This window comes from Dipodomys spectabilis, unplaced genomic scaffold (assembly GCF_019054845.1).
Source record: "Dipodomys spectabilis isolate Male_0828 unplaced genomic scaffold, ASM1905484v1 ptg000095l, whole genome shotgun sequence".
Lineage (NCBI taxonomy): Eukaryota > Metazoa > Chordata > Mammalia > Rodentia > Heteromyidae > Dipodomys > Dipodomys spectabilis.
The window spans coordinates 22,291,797-22,309,093 of record NW_024870772.1 but is presented as its reverse complement, the minus strand read 5'-3'; the positions used below and the strand labels follow the sequence as shown (position 1 = coordinate 22,309,093).

At 38.6% G+C, this 17,297-nt stretch overlaps 1 protein-coding gene across 1 annotated transcript in view; it reads left to right on the top strand.

Annotated features, from left to right (window-relative positions):
• Positions 1-14,498, top strand: part of Htr2a (5-hydroxytryptamine receptor 2A) — a 71,639-nt gene extending 57,141 nt beyond the window's left edge. The window contains exon 3 of the mRNA XM_042685736.1: positions 13,642-14,498. Within this exon, the coding sequence (XP_042541670.1) occupies positions 13,642-14,444 (803 nt within the window). The 3' untranslated portion in view covers positions 14,445-14,498. The remainder of the gene's footprint in view (positions 1-13,641) is intronic.
• The last annotated feature ends 2,799 nt before the right edge of the window (positions 14,499-17,297 follow it).

Below are 17,297 nucleotides of genomic sequence, written 5' to 3'. Positions count from 1 at the left end.
ATGGGGAAAGAAACAAGGGCAATACACTTCAGATTCCCTATCACACTAAGGCTAATTTAGGCTAAGTGGTCAGTCAGGAAGAACCCCTGGGAAAAAGAGCACTTCAGTGCCTATAGATTAAGGAAAAGACAGCCTGGGGAATAGCAATGGAAAGAGTATCTAGAGATAAAAGTAGCAAATCCCAAGTCCCTACTCAGGTAAGCCACCTATGGGACTGAAGAGCCAGGAATTAGGCCATGCAGCAAAAGTATAAGACAAGTGGGAGTGACCAGAGACCAAGAAGGAAAGGAAGTTCGACCATGTCATGGAAGCCCATAACCAGTGTAAGGCACTTGGATGTTATTCCAAGTGCAGTGGAGCAGGGTGCAAGGAGTTCAAGCTGAGGATGTATAGACAGGAAAGTCAGACACTAGCATCTCATGTCAGGTAGCTGAGATTTTGAAGATTTCAATTCAAATTCCGGCCCAGGCAGGAAAGTCTGTGAGACTCTCATTTTTCACTTAACCATCAAAAAGCTAGAAGTGAAACTGTGGCTCAAGTGATAAAGCACTAGCTATGAGCAAAATAAGCTCAGGAACAGCACTCTCAGGCCTTGAGCCCAAGCATCAGGACTTCTCCCTTCCCCCAAAAACAAGAACAGTGAGGAAGGTCAGATGGGAGTCCTAATGACTTAAAGCACCAGGCCATGGGAGTAGGAACAGAGAAAGGTAGATATGAACCTAAAACATAAAAATTGTATTTCAGAGGTACAATTGGTATGGAGTCTTAGGTAGTATTATGAGGATAATAGTCAGGGATTTTGTGCTGTTTGTTGTGAGGGGTTTTGTTGTTGTTTGTGCTGAAATCAGGGCTTATGTGTTATCCTTTAGCTATTTCACTCAAGGCTGGTCCTCTACCACTGGAGCCACAGCTCTATTTCTGGAGAAAAGAGTCTCAGATTTTCTTGCCCAGGCTGACGTTAAACCAGGGTCCTCAGATCTCAGCCTCCTGAGTAGCGAGGTGTGAGCCACTGGTACCTGGCAATGGCAATTTTTCCCCCACAAGGAAAAGACAACTCCTAGGATGAGAAGTGATGCTATCTCTTGGGATATAGGAGAATCAGGGCTGAAAAAGCCAGACTTCTGCTGTGACTGAGGTTAAGGATTTTCATTAGATACATTCAAGTTGAGGGACCAAGCAGGCATCTGGATACTCAAGCTGTTCATTGCTTATTATGATAAATGCACTGCTGTTAAGATAGACAGTTAATTTTCTACTTTCCATTTTCCATTTCCATTCCTATTGTCCATGTTTAAATGATGGGAGGGCTCTCATAATCTTCAGATGCATCTCAAAGCTCTTTACAAGTAAACACTCTTAATCCTTAAAACCCAAAAGCATTAATTCTAAAATGAAAGCAAATGAAAAAGCCAACCAATAAATCTTATGATTTCAAGAGATTAAAAAAAAAACAATTCCCCCAATAGGCCTATAAACACAGTGTGTAGTTAAAAACAAACAAACAAACACAGGACAAGAGTACATGAGGCCAGAGCCCTCAAAAAATGTTACAGAAAAAAGAAATGGGCTTAGTTTTCAGGGTTTTTTTTAATTCATTTAACTACAGAATTTATAGCAAACCATAAAATGCACTAGAAACGCCTGTCTTTCTCCATAAAAAGAGAATAATTCCTAGCTCATCAGTTCCTAATGGGGAGGGAGTTTATTGACATCTGTGAAGACCTAAATAGTGACTCACTTGTCATGGACACCTATAAATGCATGCTTCCTCCCACCTTTTATTTATGGGTATAAAAGATTTGAAGAGCTCTTCTTTAGTTAATGAACTATAGAATGAAGCTGCTCAACTGGACGATCACAGAGCTCTTCAAAAGCAAAAATCTCAGCTGAGCACAATAACTCATGCTTGTAGTCCCAAATATTTAGGGGGCCAAGATCAGGAAAAGTATGGTTTGAGAACCAGCCCAGGCATTCAATAAAAAGCTAAACGTGGTGGAATATGCCTGTCATGTCAGCTATGTGAGAAGCATAAATAGGAGAGCCATAGTCCAGGCTATAATATGCCTGGATATAATCCTTATATCCAAAATATAAGGTACTGAGTTCAAACCTAAGAACCTCCAAAACACAAAATCTGTTACCCTCTTGATAACAATCAGACAAACTTGTCAATCAAAGCTGCCTTTTAACCTGAAGTCAGAGCATCTTTCTGCAAACATAAGCTCCTACTTAGATTGAGAAACACAGAGAATTCACAGGGAAAAATAAGACTAAAGAAAGCTCTCTCCAATGTTGGGGGGAAAATTCCCCCAAGTCCCTAAGCTAACATTCCAGAGTATATACAACTTTGTAGAAATGGAGTAAATTCAATGTTACTGAGCAGTGACTTTCATATTGCTGGCTGCAAACAGTGTTTGAGAAAAATCAAAAATCGAAAGTGCTTTACCCCTGCCTTCCCTGAGGTGGGTGGACAATTGGAGGTCTGAGCAAACAGACTGTTAAATGTAACAAGGTGAAACTCTAAAGATGCTTCTAGAATCCTGAGAGCCCCAAGAGAGGTCCGCTAACAGGGGAGGGAGACACAATTTAGCTCAGGTTGGAAAAAGGAGTTGCTAGTTGGGAAGTTTCTGGACCCTAAAATGTGCAGAATGGTACCGGCAGATTGAAAGCTCACTCATCTGTGCAACGACAGTGTTTTCTGAGAAGAAAGGATGTGTCTCTGAGACCAACTGAGAAAAACTCTGGGCAATTTCAGGATTTAAGAACCAAATAAACAGTTAGCCAAGCCTTGTGGCAGAAAGAGTGCCCACATATCACTATCTGGATAGATACACAACCCCAAGAGCAAGGTCAAGTTGAGATGTATATCACAAGCAATGTTAACCTAAAAGAACCTAACAGGAACACTTCAAAGCTCCAAACCTGCCAAGCTAATAATATAATGAAAAATCTATCTAGCCCACAGATACATTTTGTTTTGTTTGCACAATGTTTCCTGTTTTTAGTTGTTTTTCTTTTCATAATTGAACTTGATTGCACTCAGACCAAGCACCATTTTTCTTAGTTATATTACAAGTTGAATCACTGGTCTAAGTTACTGGCATGTAATTCATATTTCCAGACTGACATTTTTAAATATTAAATACTTGAGCATACAAGAGATCACAGATAAAAGGAAGGCAGGGGAGTGGATAGGAATAGACTAGAAACCCCAGTAGTGCCATCTTTGGAAGAAGTATTCCCCTGTCCTAATCATTTTACCATTTGTCAAATGAAGTGGGTAGCAACTGTTCCATTAGAAGAACTATAGCTCTTTTAACTAGCCTTTCAATATTTAAGGAAATTCTCAAGAACTCAGTTCTCACAATTTGAATTCTCTTTCTATAAAGTTAGCTCATTGGTTTGAAGCCTAGGTCCCACCTAATATCAGCACCCTGGCAAAACGAAGCTTTGGAAAAAAGCAAAACAAACAGGATGAGCAAGACACTCCTTATTGGCAACCCAGAACAGTGTCAGGGGCAGCATCACTGAGTGCCTGCTACTAATGTGACACTTCTGTGGGGACTTCATTGCCACTCAGGAAGGCAGCAAATTTTCTCATGTGCCCAGCACATCCGTCGTGCAATTTTCTTCCTAGAGCTGTAGCCTGGATCCCAGCCCCCTTCTGAATTCTTTTAAGAATTCAATAGCATTGGTTAAGCTTGTTTCCTGCTAAATCAGCCAGTGTGATTTCTTGGCTTAAACCCAAAGAATCTTGACAGATAAAACATGCAATGTAGATCCATTTTGAAGAACCTTTCCTTGGGGCTACCGTGGAGGAGTGTCATTCACATTAATCCCCAAACCCTACAAAAAAAAACCTACAAAAAACATCCCTAGCATTCATCTGGCCAAGCTGCTCTCCACTAAGGAAAAACATGGTGGAAATCTCTTTTGTTCTTTCTCAGTGAACCCCAAAGTGTACTTGTAAAACAATATGACAGTTCACCCCCATTACTCTGCACACTTGGCAGTTAACTTCATTGTTCCTGGTTACCCCATATGGGACATGTCCATTATCACCCATGCTGGGAGGCCTTCTTGTACTATGAGGCCCCAAATGCACAGATTCTATGTTAATGAAGACTTATTCACAAAAAAGACAAGCCATACACACATTTCCAAACTAAGCCATAGGGACAGTAGCAAACTGGGCTTCATCTCTATTAGAATCAAACCAGGCTGTCAGATATTTCAGCAACAGCAGGGATTTTTAGACAGAGTGAGGAACTGAAGCATTGAGAAAGGCTGTATATAAATTTTCTCTTTGCCAGATATTAGTTGATCCCATAGTTACAACTGATCACACAGCAATAATCCATTAAATGGAAATACTTTTAAATAATCTACATTGTATGGGAAGAAAAACCCCAGAGGGATGAAATGACTGACAGAGTCACAGAGGATCTAACCTGACACTGGTGACTCACACTGTAATCCTAGACAATCAGGAAGCTGAGATCTGAGGATCAATGTCCAAGACCAGCCCACACAAAAATAAATACATAAAGGTCCAGAAGATTCTTATCTCCAATTAATCACCAAAAGGCTGGAAGTTAACTGGATTCAAATGGTAGAACAGTAGCCTTGAGTGAAAAAGCACAGGGACAGTACCCAGGGTAGCTATCAGGAACCCAATCTCAGTACACCCTATACATCTGTCTACATCTGTATACATGTAGCTATGCAGTAGTAAGTGTACAGACAGATAGATAGATAATGAGCTTATTACCATACCTTGATAACTATTTCAATTTTTAAATTTCTAATGCAGTAGATATTAATATAACCCACAGAAACAAAAATTCTCTGGAGCCCTTAATAATATTTTTTAGTAGTAGTAGGATTTCAACTCAAACCATAATACTTTCTAAGCAAGTATTCCACCACTTGGCCTACACTCCGGTCCATTCTTCAGTGTGTAAAGTAGTGCTGAGACCAAATATTTCAGAACTGTTGTGTACATTACAGCACCACACTTATTTATCATTAAAACCCTGCATGTCCCCACGGTATAACCCCTGCTTTCACTGTATTTGATATCAGTATAATTTGTGGAGGGAAAGGGAAAAAACAAATCGTTTAAATAGGGATACAGGTGGACCCATTGCAACAATGAGATGTACAAGTCGTTATGTTGAAAACGAACTTTACAACTTTGGTTGGGTGGGGGGAGGAAGATTGGGTGGGGGTTAGGGGGAGGATGGGAAGGGATGGGAAGGGAAACAAAGGAGGAGGCTACAATGCTTGGTAAGAAATGTACTCATTATCTTGCCCATATAATTGTAACCCCTCTGTACAGTATTTTCACAATTAAAAAAAAACCTGCATGTCTAATATATTGAATATTTTCATATTTTTATTATAAAAATACTGTATAGAGGGGTTACAGTTACATGAGTAAGGTACTGAGTACATTTCCTATCAGGCATTGTTACCTCCTCCTTTATTTTCCCCCTACTATTCCTTTCCTCCCTACCTTCCCAACTCCTCCCTCCCCGCCCCCAGTTGTAAAGTTCATTTTCAACATAGTGTCTTGTACATCTCATTGTTACAATGGGTTGACCTGTAACCTTATTTTAGCATTTTGTTATTTCCCTTCCCCTCCCCAAATTAGAAAAATGTATATACAAGATGCAGGACACCAGAATCAAATACAGTGAAAACAGGGGTTGTACCATGAGGGAAGAACATACAAAAGAAACAAAAAAATCACACCGTACATTATAAATACATTAAAAACAATAGCAAGAAAGATAAAACCACCTGTGTCCCTATCTTGGGGTTCATTTCACTTAACATCGTCTTATATGGTCATATGTACATAGCTTTTGAACTTTTCTGCTTGCCCTAGACATATACTAGTTATTGCAGATAAGGGAAACCATGGGTCCTATGTTTCTTTGGGCCTGGCTTACTTCGGTAATATAATTTTTTCCAAGTCTTTCTATTTCCTAACAAATGGAGCGTTGTCATTCTTTCTGATGGAGGCATAGAATTCCATTTAAAATTAAGCAAACTGAGGCCACCCAGCTAGTGATGAACAGTCAAGAAACAAATGTACAACTTGTGTTTCTAAATTCTTTTCCTGTTATATGATGTTCTAGTTTCCTAATACTTGTTTAACTTACCCAAAAAAAGAGCTTTCAAAAAATAATAGGCCTGGATCCAAGTTGTGAGTCAGAATAGATCAGAATAAACCCAGGTCCCCTGCTTCACTGGAGGCTTCCCTGTTTCATAGTCATCTTTCCCTTGTGTTTGCAGATGTTCAGGTAGTCAGCCACATTCTGTATCATAACAAGGTCCCTTTTCCTTCTTTCTGACTTCTGTGACTAACAGCTTTCTTACTGTGTTTTCCAAGTAAAACAAGAAGGGAAGCATTATGAAATCATCTAGTTATTTCAAATGGTGTCTATAAAATGTATTGCAATTCTCAAACTCTTTTTATTTTTCTTCCCTTCTTATGAACACTTGGTTAAAAAAAATCTCTGGTAGGAGCAGAACCTCATTCATGACTGCAATAAGTAAGAGAAAAGATAATTCTGCCACTCGTGAGATTATGGTCTCCTGAGTATACATGACATTTCAAACACAAAAAAAGAATCTAAGGTATTAAAAATTAGACCAACACAATATCAGCCATGATGGAATATAGAGTGAAGAGAAGTTGTTGTTATTATATTGAGATATCATTTTGGAAAGACTCCACATGAGGGAGGCACCATGAGATACATTTTGAAAGAAATGCAGGGTACAGTTTGGGATTATAATTTCCATCTGTGCCTCCCATATCAGCCCCAAATAATCATGCAGTCGAAGGGAGAGGTATGATTTCTACACCAAGGCTGCCACTAAACAGATTGCTACATTCCCAGATTCCCAACCAGCTGTTACCTCTCCATATGTAGACACTGCCTCATAGAAATCTTGGAGGCCTCACTGGTTTGGAGAACATTTCAGAGATAATATCAGTATATAGGGCAATATGAGGAATGTTTCTATAATTCTGTAAAATATCAACGTAGAATGAACACATATATATGAAATTATCTTGACTGGTCACAATTTATGATTAAAGTTACTGAGAATCACTCTAAGAAAGAATACATAACCTTCTTAGGCAACTAGCATGCCTACCTCGCCTTGGTTTTTGTGTTCCCCTGCCTGGGTAACAGACCAGAGATTATAAGAAATTTCTCACATCTTGAGAGTTACACTGCTGGAAGGTAAGTGAGTCCCACTCTTGTTGCCCTATCTATCCAATTCCTCTTTCCTGTGGTTTAAGGATTATCCTGAAGTATTTATGCATGGTGCTTGCTTTTCCTCAAACTGCTAGTAAATCCCTTTATAAAGCCTGAAAAAAAATCAGTACATGTTAAAATGTGAAGAAAAGTAATTGGAACCTATGATCTAAATTTCCATCTTTTTCACAAAAGCCCTGAAATATATGTCTCTGTACCCTTGACCTACTACTGCACTGGAAACTCCTAGAGACTTCTGGTGTCTATATCCCCAAGGGAATTTTGCTACCTAATGGCAGAATGTTCTTGTTCCCCAGGGAACAACCAGAAGCTCCATTAGCACTAAGATAGTAATGCCTAAAAGAGTAGAACTGAGAATTGAACCCAGGTTTCATTGTTGGTACTCCAGAGCTAAGGTCCTTTATCTAGCCCATGGTAAGAAACTGATTAGAGATACAAACTTTATATCTAAAGAGTAAGCAGAGCTATGCTAAAAGAAAGGCATCAATTGTTGGTGGGAATGTAAACTAGTACAAGCCACTCTGGAAGGTGGTTTGCACGTTCCTCAAAAAAAAACTACACATAGAATCTCCTTATGACTCAGCCACACCACCCTTGGGCATCTACCCAGAACATCATAAGTTAGGATATGGGAAAGACACTTACAGCACATCCATGTTCATTGCTGCACTATTCCCAATAGCCAAGTTATGGAAACAGCCCAGATGCTCTACAGTAGATGAGTGGATCAAAACAATGTAGTACCTATACACAATGGAATTTCACTCATCCATTAGAAAAAATAAGATTATGTCATTTGCAGGGAAATGGATAGACTTAGAAAATCATATTAAGTGGGGTAAGTCAAGCTCAGATAAACATGTTGTCTCTCATATGTAGAAACTAGATCTAAAATACAACTGGACATGATAACCTATATAGAACACAAACAGACTTAAAGGAGGACACCCTTAGGGGAAGAATCCAAAGGTGTAACTCCTCTGAACATTTAAAATACTATTGATTGAAACAAATTCCAGAGAATGGAAACATGGGGCTTTTATTGCTGTTATTGTATGTTTTTGCTTTGGATTTTTTTTCTTTTTAGGGGGACAAGGAGGGAGGGACACAGAAAGGGAAGGGGAAGGGTGAACAAATACAGTCATGGTATTCTCTATACACTAAAATGAACTACGCAACTTGTGAGCCAGGATGAGAGGGGAAAACTAGGAAAAAGTAAAGGAAGAGGGGTAACATTTTCCAAAAAAGAAATGCACTAATTACTTGACTTATGAAATGGTAACACCTCTGGACAATACCTTATTAACAACAATGGCATTATATTTTAAAGAGAAAGGCCTCAACCAACACCTTAGTAAGCTTAGGGGGTCAGTGTTTCCCACTCATTTCATTATTTGAGTTTTAATGAAAAGAAATCAAAATGTGCATGGAAGATCCAGTACCAACAGTGAATTTTGATTGCTCTTTTCCACTTTTCAGGAAAAGAAATACATTAAACAAAATAGAGTCACATACTCCAAGCTCCTGTTTACTAATAAAGGAAAATACTTCCTATGTTAAAAATTTCAAGTCAGAGAAGATGTAAGATCTCCAAATCAGCTAATATTATACAAAACAGCCAGAAAATTATTGCCCTAGAGATGGCATTGGACATAATTTTGGCTATCATCCAGTGTCTTCATCTCTTAATGGGAGCCAAGCCTATCTGAGTGTTCTAGTCCTCTAACATAACTTCTTTCTCTCTTTGTAGATTATTGTTTTGACCTGTGGCCAGTCTTTTTTACCAACCCTTGCTAACCACTTACCAAAAATGGAACATAGTAACACTGAATGAATGGCACATAGTAACATTGAGGTTTATATAATGTATAGTTGGTGGTGGAGCTTGAACTCGGGGACTGGGCACTGTCCCTGAGCTCTTCCGCTCAAGGTGAGTGCTCTACCACGTGAGCCACAATGCCACTTCCATTTTCTAGTGGTTAATTGGAGATAAGAGTCTCACAGACTTTTCTGCCCTGGCTGGCTTTGAACCACAATCCTCAGATCTCAGCCTCCTGAGTAACTATGTTACAGGCAAGATTATATATTTTTGGAGTAAAGAAGAAAGGGCCATTTAAAAACTTATGGTCTTGATTCTCCCCCTCCAGACACCTCTTCTCATATACTTTTTAAGACTGGCTGATTATTCTAGAAACCTAAGAGAGGAAATCTCTATGTAAGTGCAAATGGTTCTACCCTGCGCCCTTTCCTTTTCTAGCTGTAGACACTGCGACATTCTGGAGTGGGTGGGGGTATATATGTTCTCCCAACCAAAGGCAAGGTTCTGAGCTCCAAGGAATTGAAGAATTTGGCATTTCAGGTAATCCCACATTCTGATTAGTTGAAAACTGCTATTTATTTTAAATAGTCAGGTAACAAACAAGGTAGTAATTAGGAAGATAAGCACCCCAAAATTTAATAACAAACTAATTCACCTTTTCTTAAACAGCTGATATTTTTGTTTATATGTATCATGACTAACAGTAATGGCTATAATTCATCACATTAGGAAAGTAATCAACAGTTCTAGCTGTACCAAATTAAAATTGATTGAGACCCTATGTGGCCCTGGCAGAGCTAATAATTACATCATTATTGTATAGCCAATAGCCAAAACTCATTTTTGATTCTTTCAGTTTATGAAAAGTGTAATATAGACCAACTAAGCAAAATAGATTAGAACAAAATAAGATGTATGTATGTGCCTCTATTTTATAGAAGTCACTCACACATTTGTCTGCCAATGATAGAATATTGCTTCAACCTGGGTAGTGACAGGGGTGCAATGCATATTTTACCCACTTTATCCTTACCAGGTCCATGAAGGCATGTTGGTGACAGCCTCATAGATAAATAAATGAGTATCACAGGGATGAAGTGACCAATCTAGGACAACAGAACCATAGCCAAGACTCAAATCCAGTACTGTTTCAAATGGATGTCCAGTGTGTCCTTTGTTCTCAGTGAGCAAGCACTTTATCTAATAAGACTTTATGAATATAGAAAATATCACTCATGGCTGGAAACATGGCTTAGTGGTAGATTGCTTGCCTAGCATGCATAAAGCCTTGGGTTCAATTCCTCAGTACCACATAAATAGAAAAAGCTGGAAGTGGTACTGTGGCTCAAGTGGTAGAGAGGTTCAAGGACAATGCCCAGGCCCTGAGTTCAAGCTCCAGGACCAGCAAAAAAAAAAGAAAAGAAAAGAAAAAGAAAACATCACTCATAGATATATGTTTAGACATTTGAAAATACTAAAACTCAGCAATCACATGCTAGATTTTGTTATCAGGAATGCTGGGAGGTATGTGGGGTCTTAGAGGATGTTCTTGGAGCCACAGCCAACTCTTAGCCCACCAAATGTTCCCAACATTCAGCCAGGGACAGAGAAGAAGGAAGGAAATAAAGATTCATTAGCCTTAATAATGTCCTCAATATGAACCCTGATGTCATTTATCTCCACCTTCCAGGAAAATTGAGGTGACAGCATAGACAAGTGACAAATGCCATTATTTAAACCTGTGAAGGTAACAGCAAATGTCACCAAAAAAGATTTTTGTTACACAATGTACTAGTTAAAGTTCTCTCTTGCTAGGATGGCCAGCATGAGGTAGCATGAAGGTTAGGACACTCACATGTGAGGTTAGATGGAGCCAAACTCTGTTCTGATTGTGCAGAAGTTACATTGCATACCTTCAAAAGAGCATTTTTCCCAATAAATGACGAGTCAATCAGCGGCCCCTGACTCTAGAATGCACTGATATGCTTAGCTGGCTTGAGACTGTGTGTTAGAGTCTACACAGTAGCCAGAAGCAAGACCCGTACATTCAGTTATACAGTTCAGCTGAGCTAACATAAAGGAAGTACAAAAAAAAAACCTTTCTTCAAAAGTGTCCCTGAAGTGTCTTTTCTTTTTTTTTTTTTTGGCAAAAGAAGCTTTGAACTTTGTTATTATAAAGCTGATTGCTGTTTTCTTCTCTCTTCCCATCAACCTGGTTCTACTTTTATGGCAGAGAAAATAAGCTATCTCATGATTGCTTTGGTCTGATCCAACCTTTCTGACACTGCTGAGCTTCAGAAAGGGGCCAAATAATAGACAAGATGACAAGGTGAATTGTCCATTTAAATAGGGTCCTGTCACCATAAAAGCATGAGCTTGAGCAAAGTGTCCCCTACCCTCACTTCCGTCCCTCTTCTGCCTGAGCCCTGTATCTGGGGCAGCTTTCAAGATCCCTCAGATTTGAATGGGTGACAGAGGCACTGACTGTAAAATTACAATTCCCATTTTTTGTCATAGTCTTTCCTAACTCTTAGATTTGTTAATAAAAGTCTGAGCTGAGTCAGGCACGTGGCTCACACCTGTAATTCTAGCTACTCAGCTTGAGATCTGAGGATTACAGTATAAAGCCAGCCTAGGCAGGAAAGTCCACGGGACTCTTTTCTCCAATTAACTACCAAAAATCCAGAAGTAGAGCTGTGGCTCAAGTGATAGAATACTATCCTTGAACTAAAAATCTCAGAGACTGTGCCCAGACCTTGAGATCAAGCTCCAGTACTAGAACACACACACACACACACACACACACACACACACACACACACACACACACACACACACACACACACACACACACACACAAGTCAGAGCTGCTTTGCCTTTTGCAATCCCACCCTTATGAATTCTCTGCTAGTAAAAGTATGTAATGACTTATATAGGACAATTAGAAACTTGAATATTTATTATATTTAATACTATTGTCAGATTTCTATTTAGAAGTGAGACTGGCACTGTGATAATATTTGGTTTTCCTAAATGTGGATATCTTCTAGACTTCCACAGTGAAATATTTACAGACTGAATGATATGATGTCTGAGATTTGGTTCAAAATAACACAGGAGGGGTGGGAGAAGGTAGGCAGGCTTTATAATCAGAAAAATACGGCATGAAAAATGAAAGCTAGATTAATCATAGCTCTTTGTAAGATGAAATAGGGCAGTACAACACACAAAAGGCTATGTAATACTATGTTAGACAGACTAGCAAATACCTGAGAGGAACAGTTTGTAAGAGGAAAGGTTTATTCTGGCTTTTGTTTCAGAGGGTTTAGTTCAGGGTTGCTGGATCCCTTTATGGAGCCTGGACCATTGCTGAGGTAGAAAGAATATCATGATGGAAGTGTATGGTGAGGTAGAGTTACTCACCTCATAGCAGCCAGGAAACAGAAAGACACAGATCAGGATGCTCCCATAGACATTCCATTGTCTTATATCTTCCAGCAAGGTCTTATCTCCTAAAGTTTCTAGAACCTCCCAAAGTAGAGCTACTAGTTGGGAATCTAATCTTTGCCATATGAGCCCCTGAGAAAGGTATTTCAGGTAAGTATTGTATACACATTTTTTCTATTTGGGGAGAGGAAGGGAAATAACGAAATGCTGAAACAAGGATACAGGTTGACCCATTGGAACAATGAGATGTACATGACACTATGTAGAAAAATGAACTTTACAACATCGGTATATGGAGGCAGCAATTGGGAGGGAAGGGATAGTGGAGGAAAAACAAAGGAGGATGTAACAATGCTCAATACAAAATATACTTATTACCTTACTCTTGTAATTGTAATCCTTCTGTACAGTATCTTTACAAAAATTTTTTTAAAGAAAAAGAAAAAACAGAGATAAGTCCATGCCTATCATTCTAACTACTCAGGAGGCTGAGATCTGAGGATCTTGATTCAAAGTCAGCTTGGGCAGGAAAGTCTGTAAGACTCTTAACTCCAAATAACCAACAGAAAACCAGAAGTGGCACTATGGCTCAAAATGGTAAAGCACTGGCCTTGAAAAAGAGATCAGGACATGCCCAGACCCTGAGTTCAAGCCCCATAACTAGCAAAAAAAAAAAAAAAAAGTAAAAGATAAGTCCAAAGGATTATGAATTCTCACCAAAAATATATGTGACACTTTTAACAAGATTGATATACAATCTTTTCACAACCAACATTATTGGGGCTGGGAAGGTGACTCAGTGGTAGAGTACTTGCCTTGCATGCATGAGGCCCTGGGTTTGATTCCTTAGCACCACATAAGCAAAAAGAAAAAAGCCAGAAGTGGCGCTGTGGCTCAAGTGGTAGAGCACTAGCCTTGAGCTGAAGAGCTGAGGGACAGCGCCCAAGCCCAGAGTTCAGGCCCCACGACTGGCACCAAAAAAAAACAAAAACAAAAAAAACCATTATGTTGGCATATGTACTTTACATGCACTTGCCTGAATAATCCTGTTTTTCATGTTTTTCCCATCTCCAGGTATATCCATGCCCATTCCAGTCTTTGGTCTGCAAGATGACTCCAAGGTTTTTAAGGAAGGGAGCTGCCTACTTGCAGATGATAACTTTGTCCTGATTGGCTCTTTTGTGGCATTTTTCATCCCCTTAACTATCATGGTGATCACCTACTTTCTAACTATCAAGTCACTCCAGAAAGAAGCTACTCTGTGCGTGAGTGATCTTGGCACACGGGCCAAATTAACTTCTTTCAGCTTCCTCCCCCAGAGTTCTCTGTCTTCAGAAAAGCTCTTTCAGAGGTCAGTCCACAGGGATCCAGGGTCCTATGCAGGCAGGAGGACTATGCAGTCCATCAGCAATGAGCAGAAAGCTTGCAAGGTGCTGGGCATTGTCTTCTTTCTATTTGTGGTTATGTGGTGCCCGTTCTTCATCACGAACATCATGGCAGTCATTTGCAAAGAGTCTTGCAATGAGGATGTCATTGGAGCCTTGCTCAATGTGTTTGTTTGGATTGGATACCTCTCCTCAGCGGTCAACCCACTCGTCTACACATTGTTCAATAAGACATACAGGTCGGCCTTTTCACGGTACATTCAATGTCAGTACAAAGAAAATAAAAAACCACTGCAATTAATCTTAGTGAACACTCTACCTACATTGGCCTACAAGTCCAGTCAACTCCAAGGGGGACAAAAAAAGAATTCCAAGGTAGATGTCAAGACAACAGATAATGACTGCTGTATGACTGCTCTGGGAAAACCACATTCAGAAGATCCTTGTACAGACAATATCGACACAGTGAATGAAAAGGTTAGCTGTGTGTGAAAGCTCAGTTGCCATGGAAACTGAAGTGGGCACTCTGAACAAGTTTTCACCCATCTGGAGTGGGGGTGGGGGAAATATAGGAAGACTGGGAAAAAAATTAAGCCACTCTGGTGGAACTGATAATAATATCTATATGCCTCATTATATTCTGTCATTGAGAAGCAGGGTTCAATGCCACAAAATGTGCCCTTCAAAAATGTGTGACAGCACTTCAGCTGTGAGCTTTATGATACTTTTAACATTGTAAATGATGTCTTTGACATAATTAGCTTTTACTGTGCAATTACAATGAGGTTCTAAGTAACTCTAACGTAACTTCTAGTATCAAATTGATGCCTCGCTGCTATGTTGTTGTTGACTGACAGCATGGGATTGAGTTGGTTACCTACTGCTGTAAATAAAAAAAGAGCTATAATAGTGAACAATGTGTTGAATAAAATGGCTTCTTACATCAAGAAAAATTCTCTTTATAATTCACCGTGACACATATTTTGAAAGGAAAATAGACACTAACAACAGTATTATGAAATCTATATTGCTAAGATAATTAAACACAATACTTGACAACATTTTGCACTTCTGCTTTTTGATAGATGCCATCCTGAACCTGTCATAAGATTGCTGCCACTTGTTGCATTTCAAGTTAATTCTTCTCAGAAGTGAAAAAGATTTTAACTGCTATTTAATAACAATTGCTGCTTTTTCCTTTCCATCTCCTGCTTTACTTTGCCTTTCCAATGGTCTTGTTTCATATTTGTTCTGCTGTAGAAACTAGAAGAGGATAATTCAACATTACCAAATACATTTCTAGATAGCACATCTGAAACCATACCATAAGGATATGCGGCCACTCACTATGGAAGGACTGTCTCATACCTGCACACCCTTGAATAAAACACAGTATGTTTACCTGTGTCAAGGTTGAAGAATAAACTCAGGATTCTGTAGTAGAGTCTTAGGACATCTGTGTAAAAAAAAAATAGGTGAAGTTGATCAACTAATTTATATTATCTATTGAAACTGGTCAGCTTGGTTCTACAATTATCTGTTCAGCACATACCTATGGATGGAAGCATTGTCTAGGTACAAGTGATATAAAAATAAATAAATAAAACACGATTCTTGCTTTTATAGAAAATGACTAAACTCAAATGGTCATTGTCAAAAAAACACAAACAGGTTATTTTGAGAATCAATTCAGTTTTTCTCTTTCTCACATGGTGTAGAAACAGGTTTGTTTCTATTCTGATAGCAATTTTCTCACTTTTTTTGTCAGTTGTGGGGCTTCAACTCTGGGCCTGGGCACTGTTCCTGAGCTCTCCAGCTCAAGGCAATCGCTCTACCACTTGAGCCACAGCACCACTTCTGGTTTTCTGAGTGGTTTATTGGAGATAAGAGTCTCATGGATTTTTCCTGCCCAGGCTGGCTTTGAACCATGTTCCTCAGATCTCACCCTCCTAAGTAGCTAGGATTACAGGTGTGAGCTACTGGTTCCCAGATTCACTAATTTTTTATTGGACACCAACAAATACTAATCAAAGAAGGGAGAGCTATCATTTGAGATCAAACACTGCATTAATCAGAAATACACCTCATCTGGATCCTACCTATGACTATGACTCAAAGTTTTGAGCAAACCATTTGATCCAACTCTTTAAAAATACACTCATTTTAGTATTACTGACATTAAATTCCCCAATAAAAAGGCAAGTAAATGCTACTGAAGTGTGTAAGGGATTATAAGTAGTTGATCTACTTTGATACTCTCAAACTTAAATTGTACATTGTTGTTTGAATAAATATTAGATCCATGTTTACAATAATGAAGGATTTCCATTGAATATGAAGTTTTTTGCCTTATGCCTTTAGAATAAAATTACAGTTTTGAAAATTAAAGAATGCAGAAAGATTATATAACTTGGAAATTCTTTACCATTATCCTAATTATGTCCGTACACATATATTGAAAGAGAGGATTCACCATTTTCAAGCTAGAAGTTATAATATACCATGCCATTTGAACTGAACTCTTGCTTGATAAACATAACAAACTAAATGATGAAAATATAAATTTTTAAAGTCTCTGCTGTAATGTATTTGCCTTAGTTTTAAAACTCCGCACATATCATTATATATTAAAGATTAGACTCTACCCAATGTACTTAGTCTTGATCAGAATGAATATTAAATACTGCCTGACAGATATCTTTTACTATACATATATTACATGTGTATATGTGTTTTTTGCTCTCTGTATCTGTTCAAGTGTATATAAAATAAACATGTATCTGTATATATATACAGACATGTCCCCATGCACTTTATTCAATATTTATATATTTATAAAGAGGAAAAGCAAGTCAATGAAAACACTCAGTATATACTCATGTGTGCATGTTTGTATCATGTCAATTTAAATGTGAATTCATGTCCTAATATTTCCATGACCTCCCAGTGCTGACAAAGGAGGCTAATGTGTAACAGAGGTACGCTCTTTAAATAAACTGGAAGCTGCTCTGATTGTGTGGAATCACTTTAACACAATTCTGTGAGCCTGGTGAAGACAATAGTCCATATATGGATATGGATATATATGGATATATGGATATGTACATATCCATATATGGAGAGAGATATGGATATATATATATATATATATGGAAATAAATGGTAACTTAGGACCCTAAGTGTTTAGGCTGGAGTCTTCCTGATTACTCTGGCTTTTTAAATCTAATTCTCACCCCATTGAATCAGTCTGCAAATAATTTATGGGTCTAGGATGAAAGAATTTACTCTAAGTCAATATTAGTAAAACTGAGTAACAAACCTCACTCTGCTTTAAGTGTTATGATA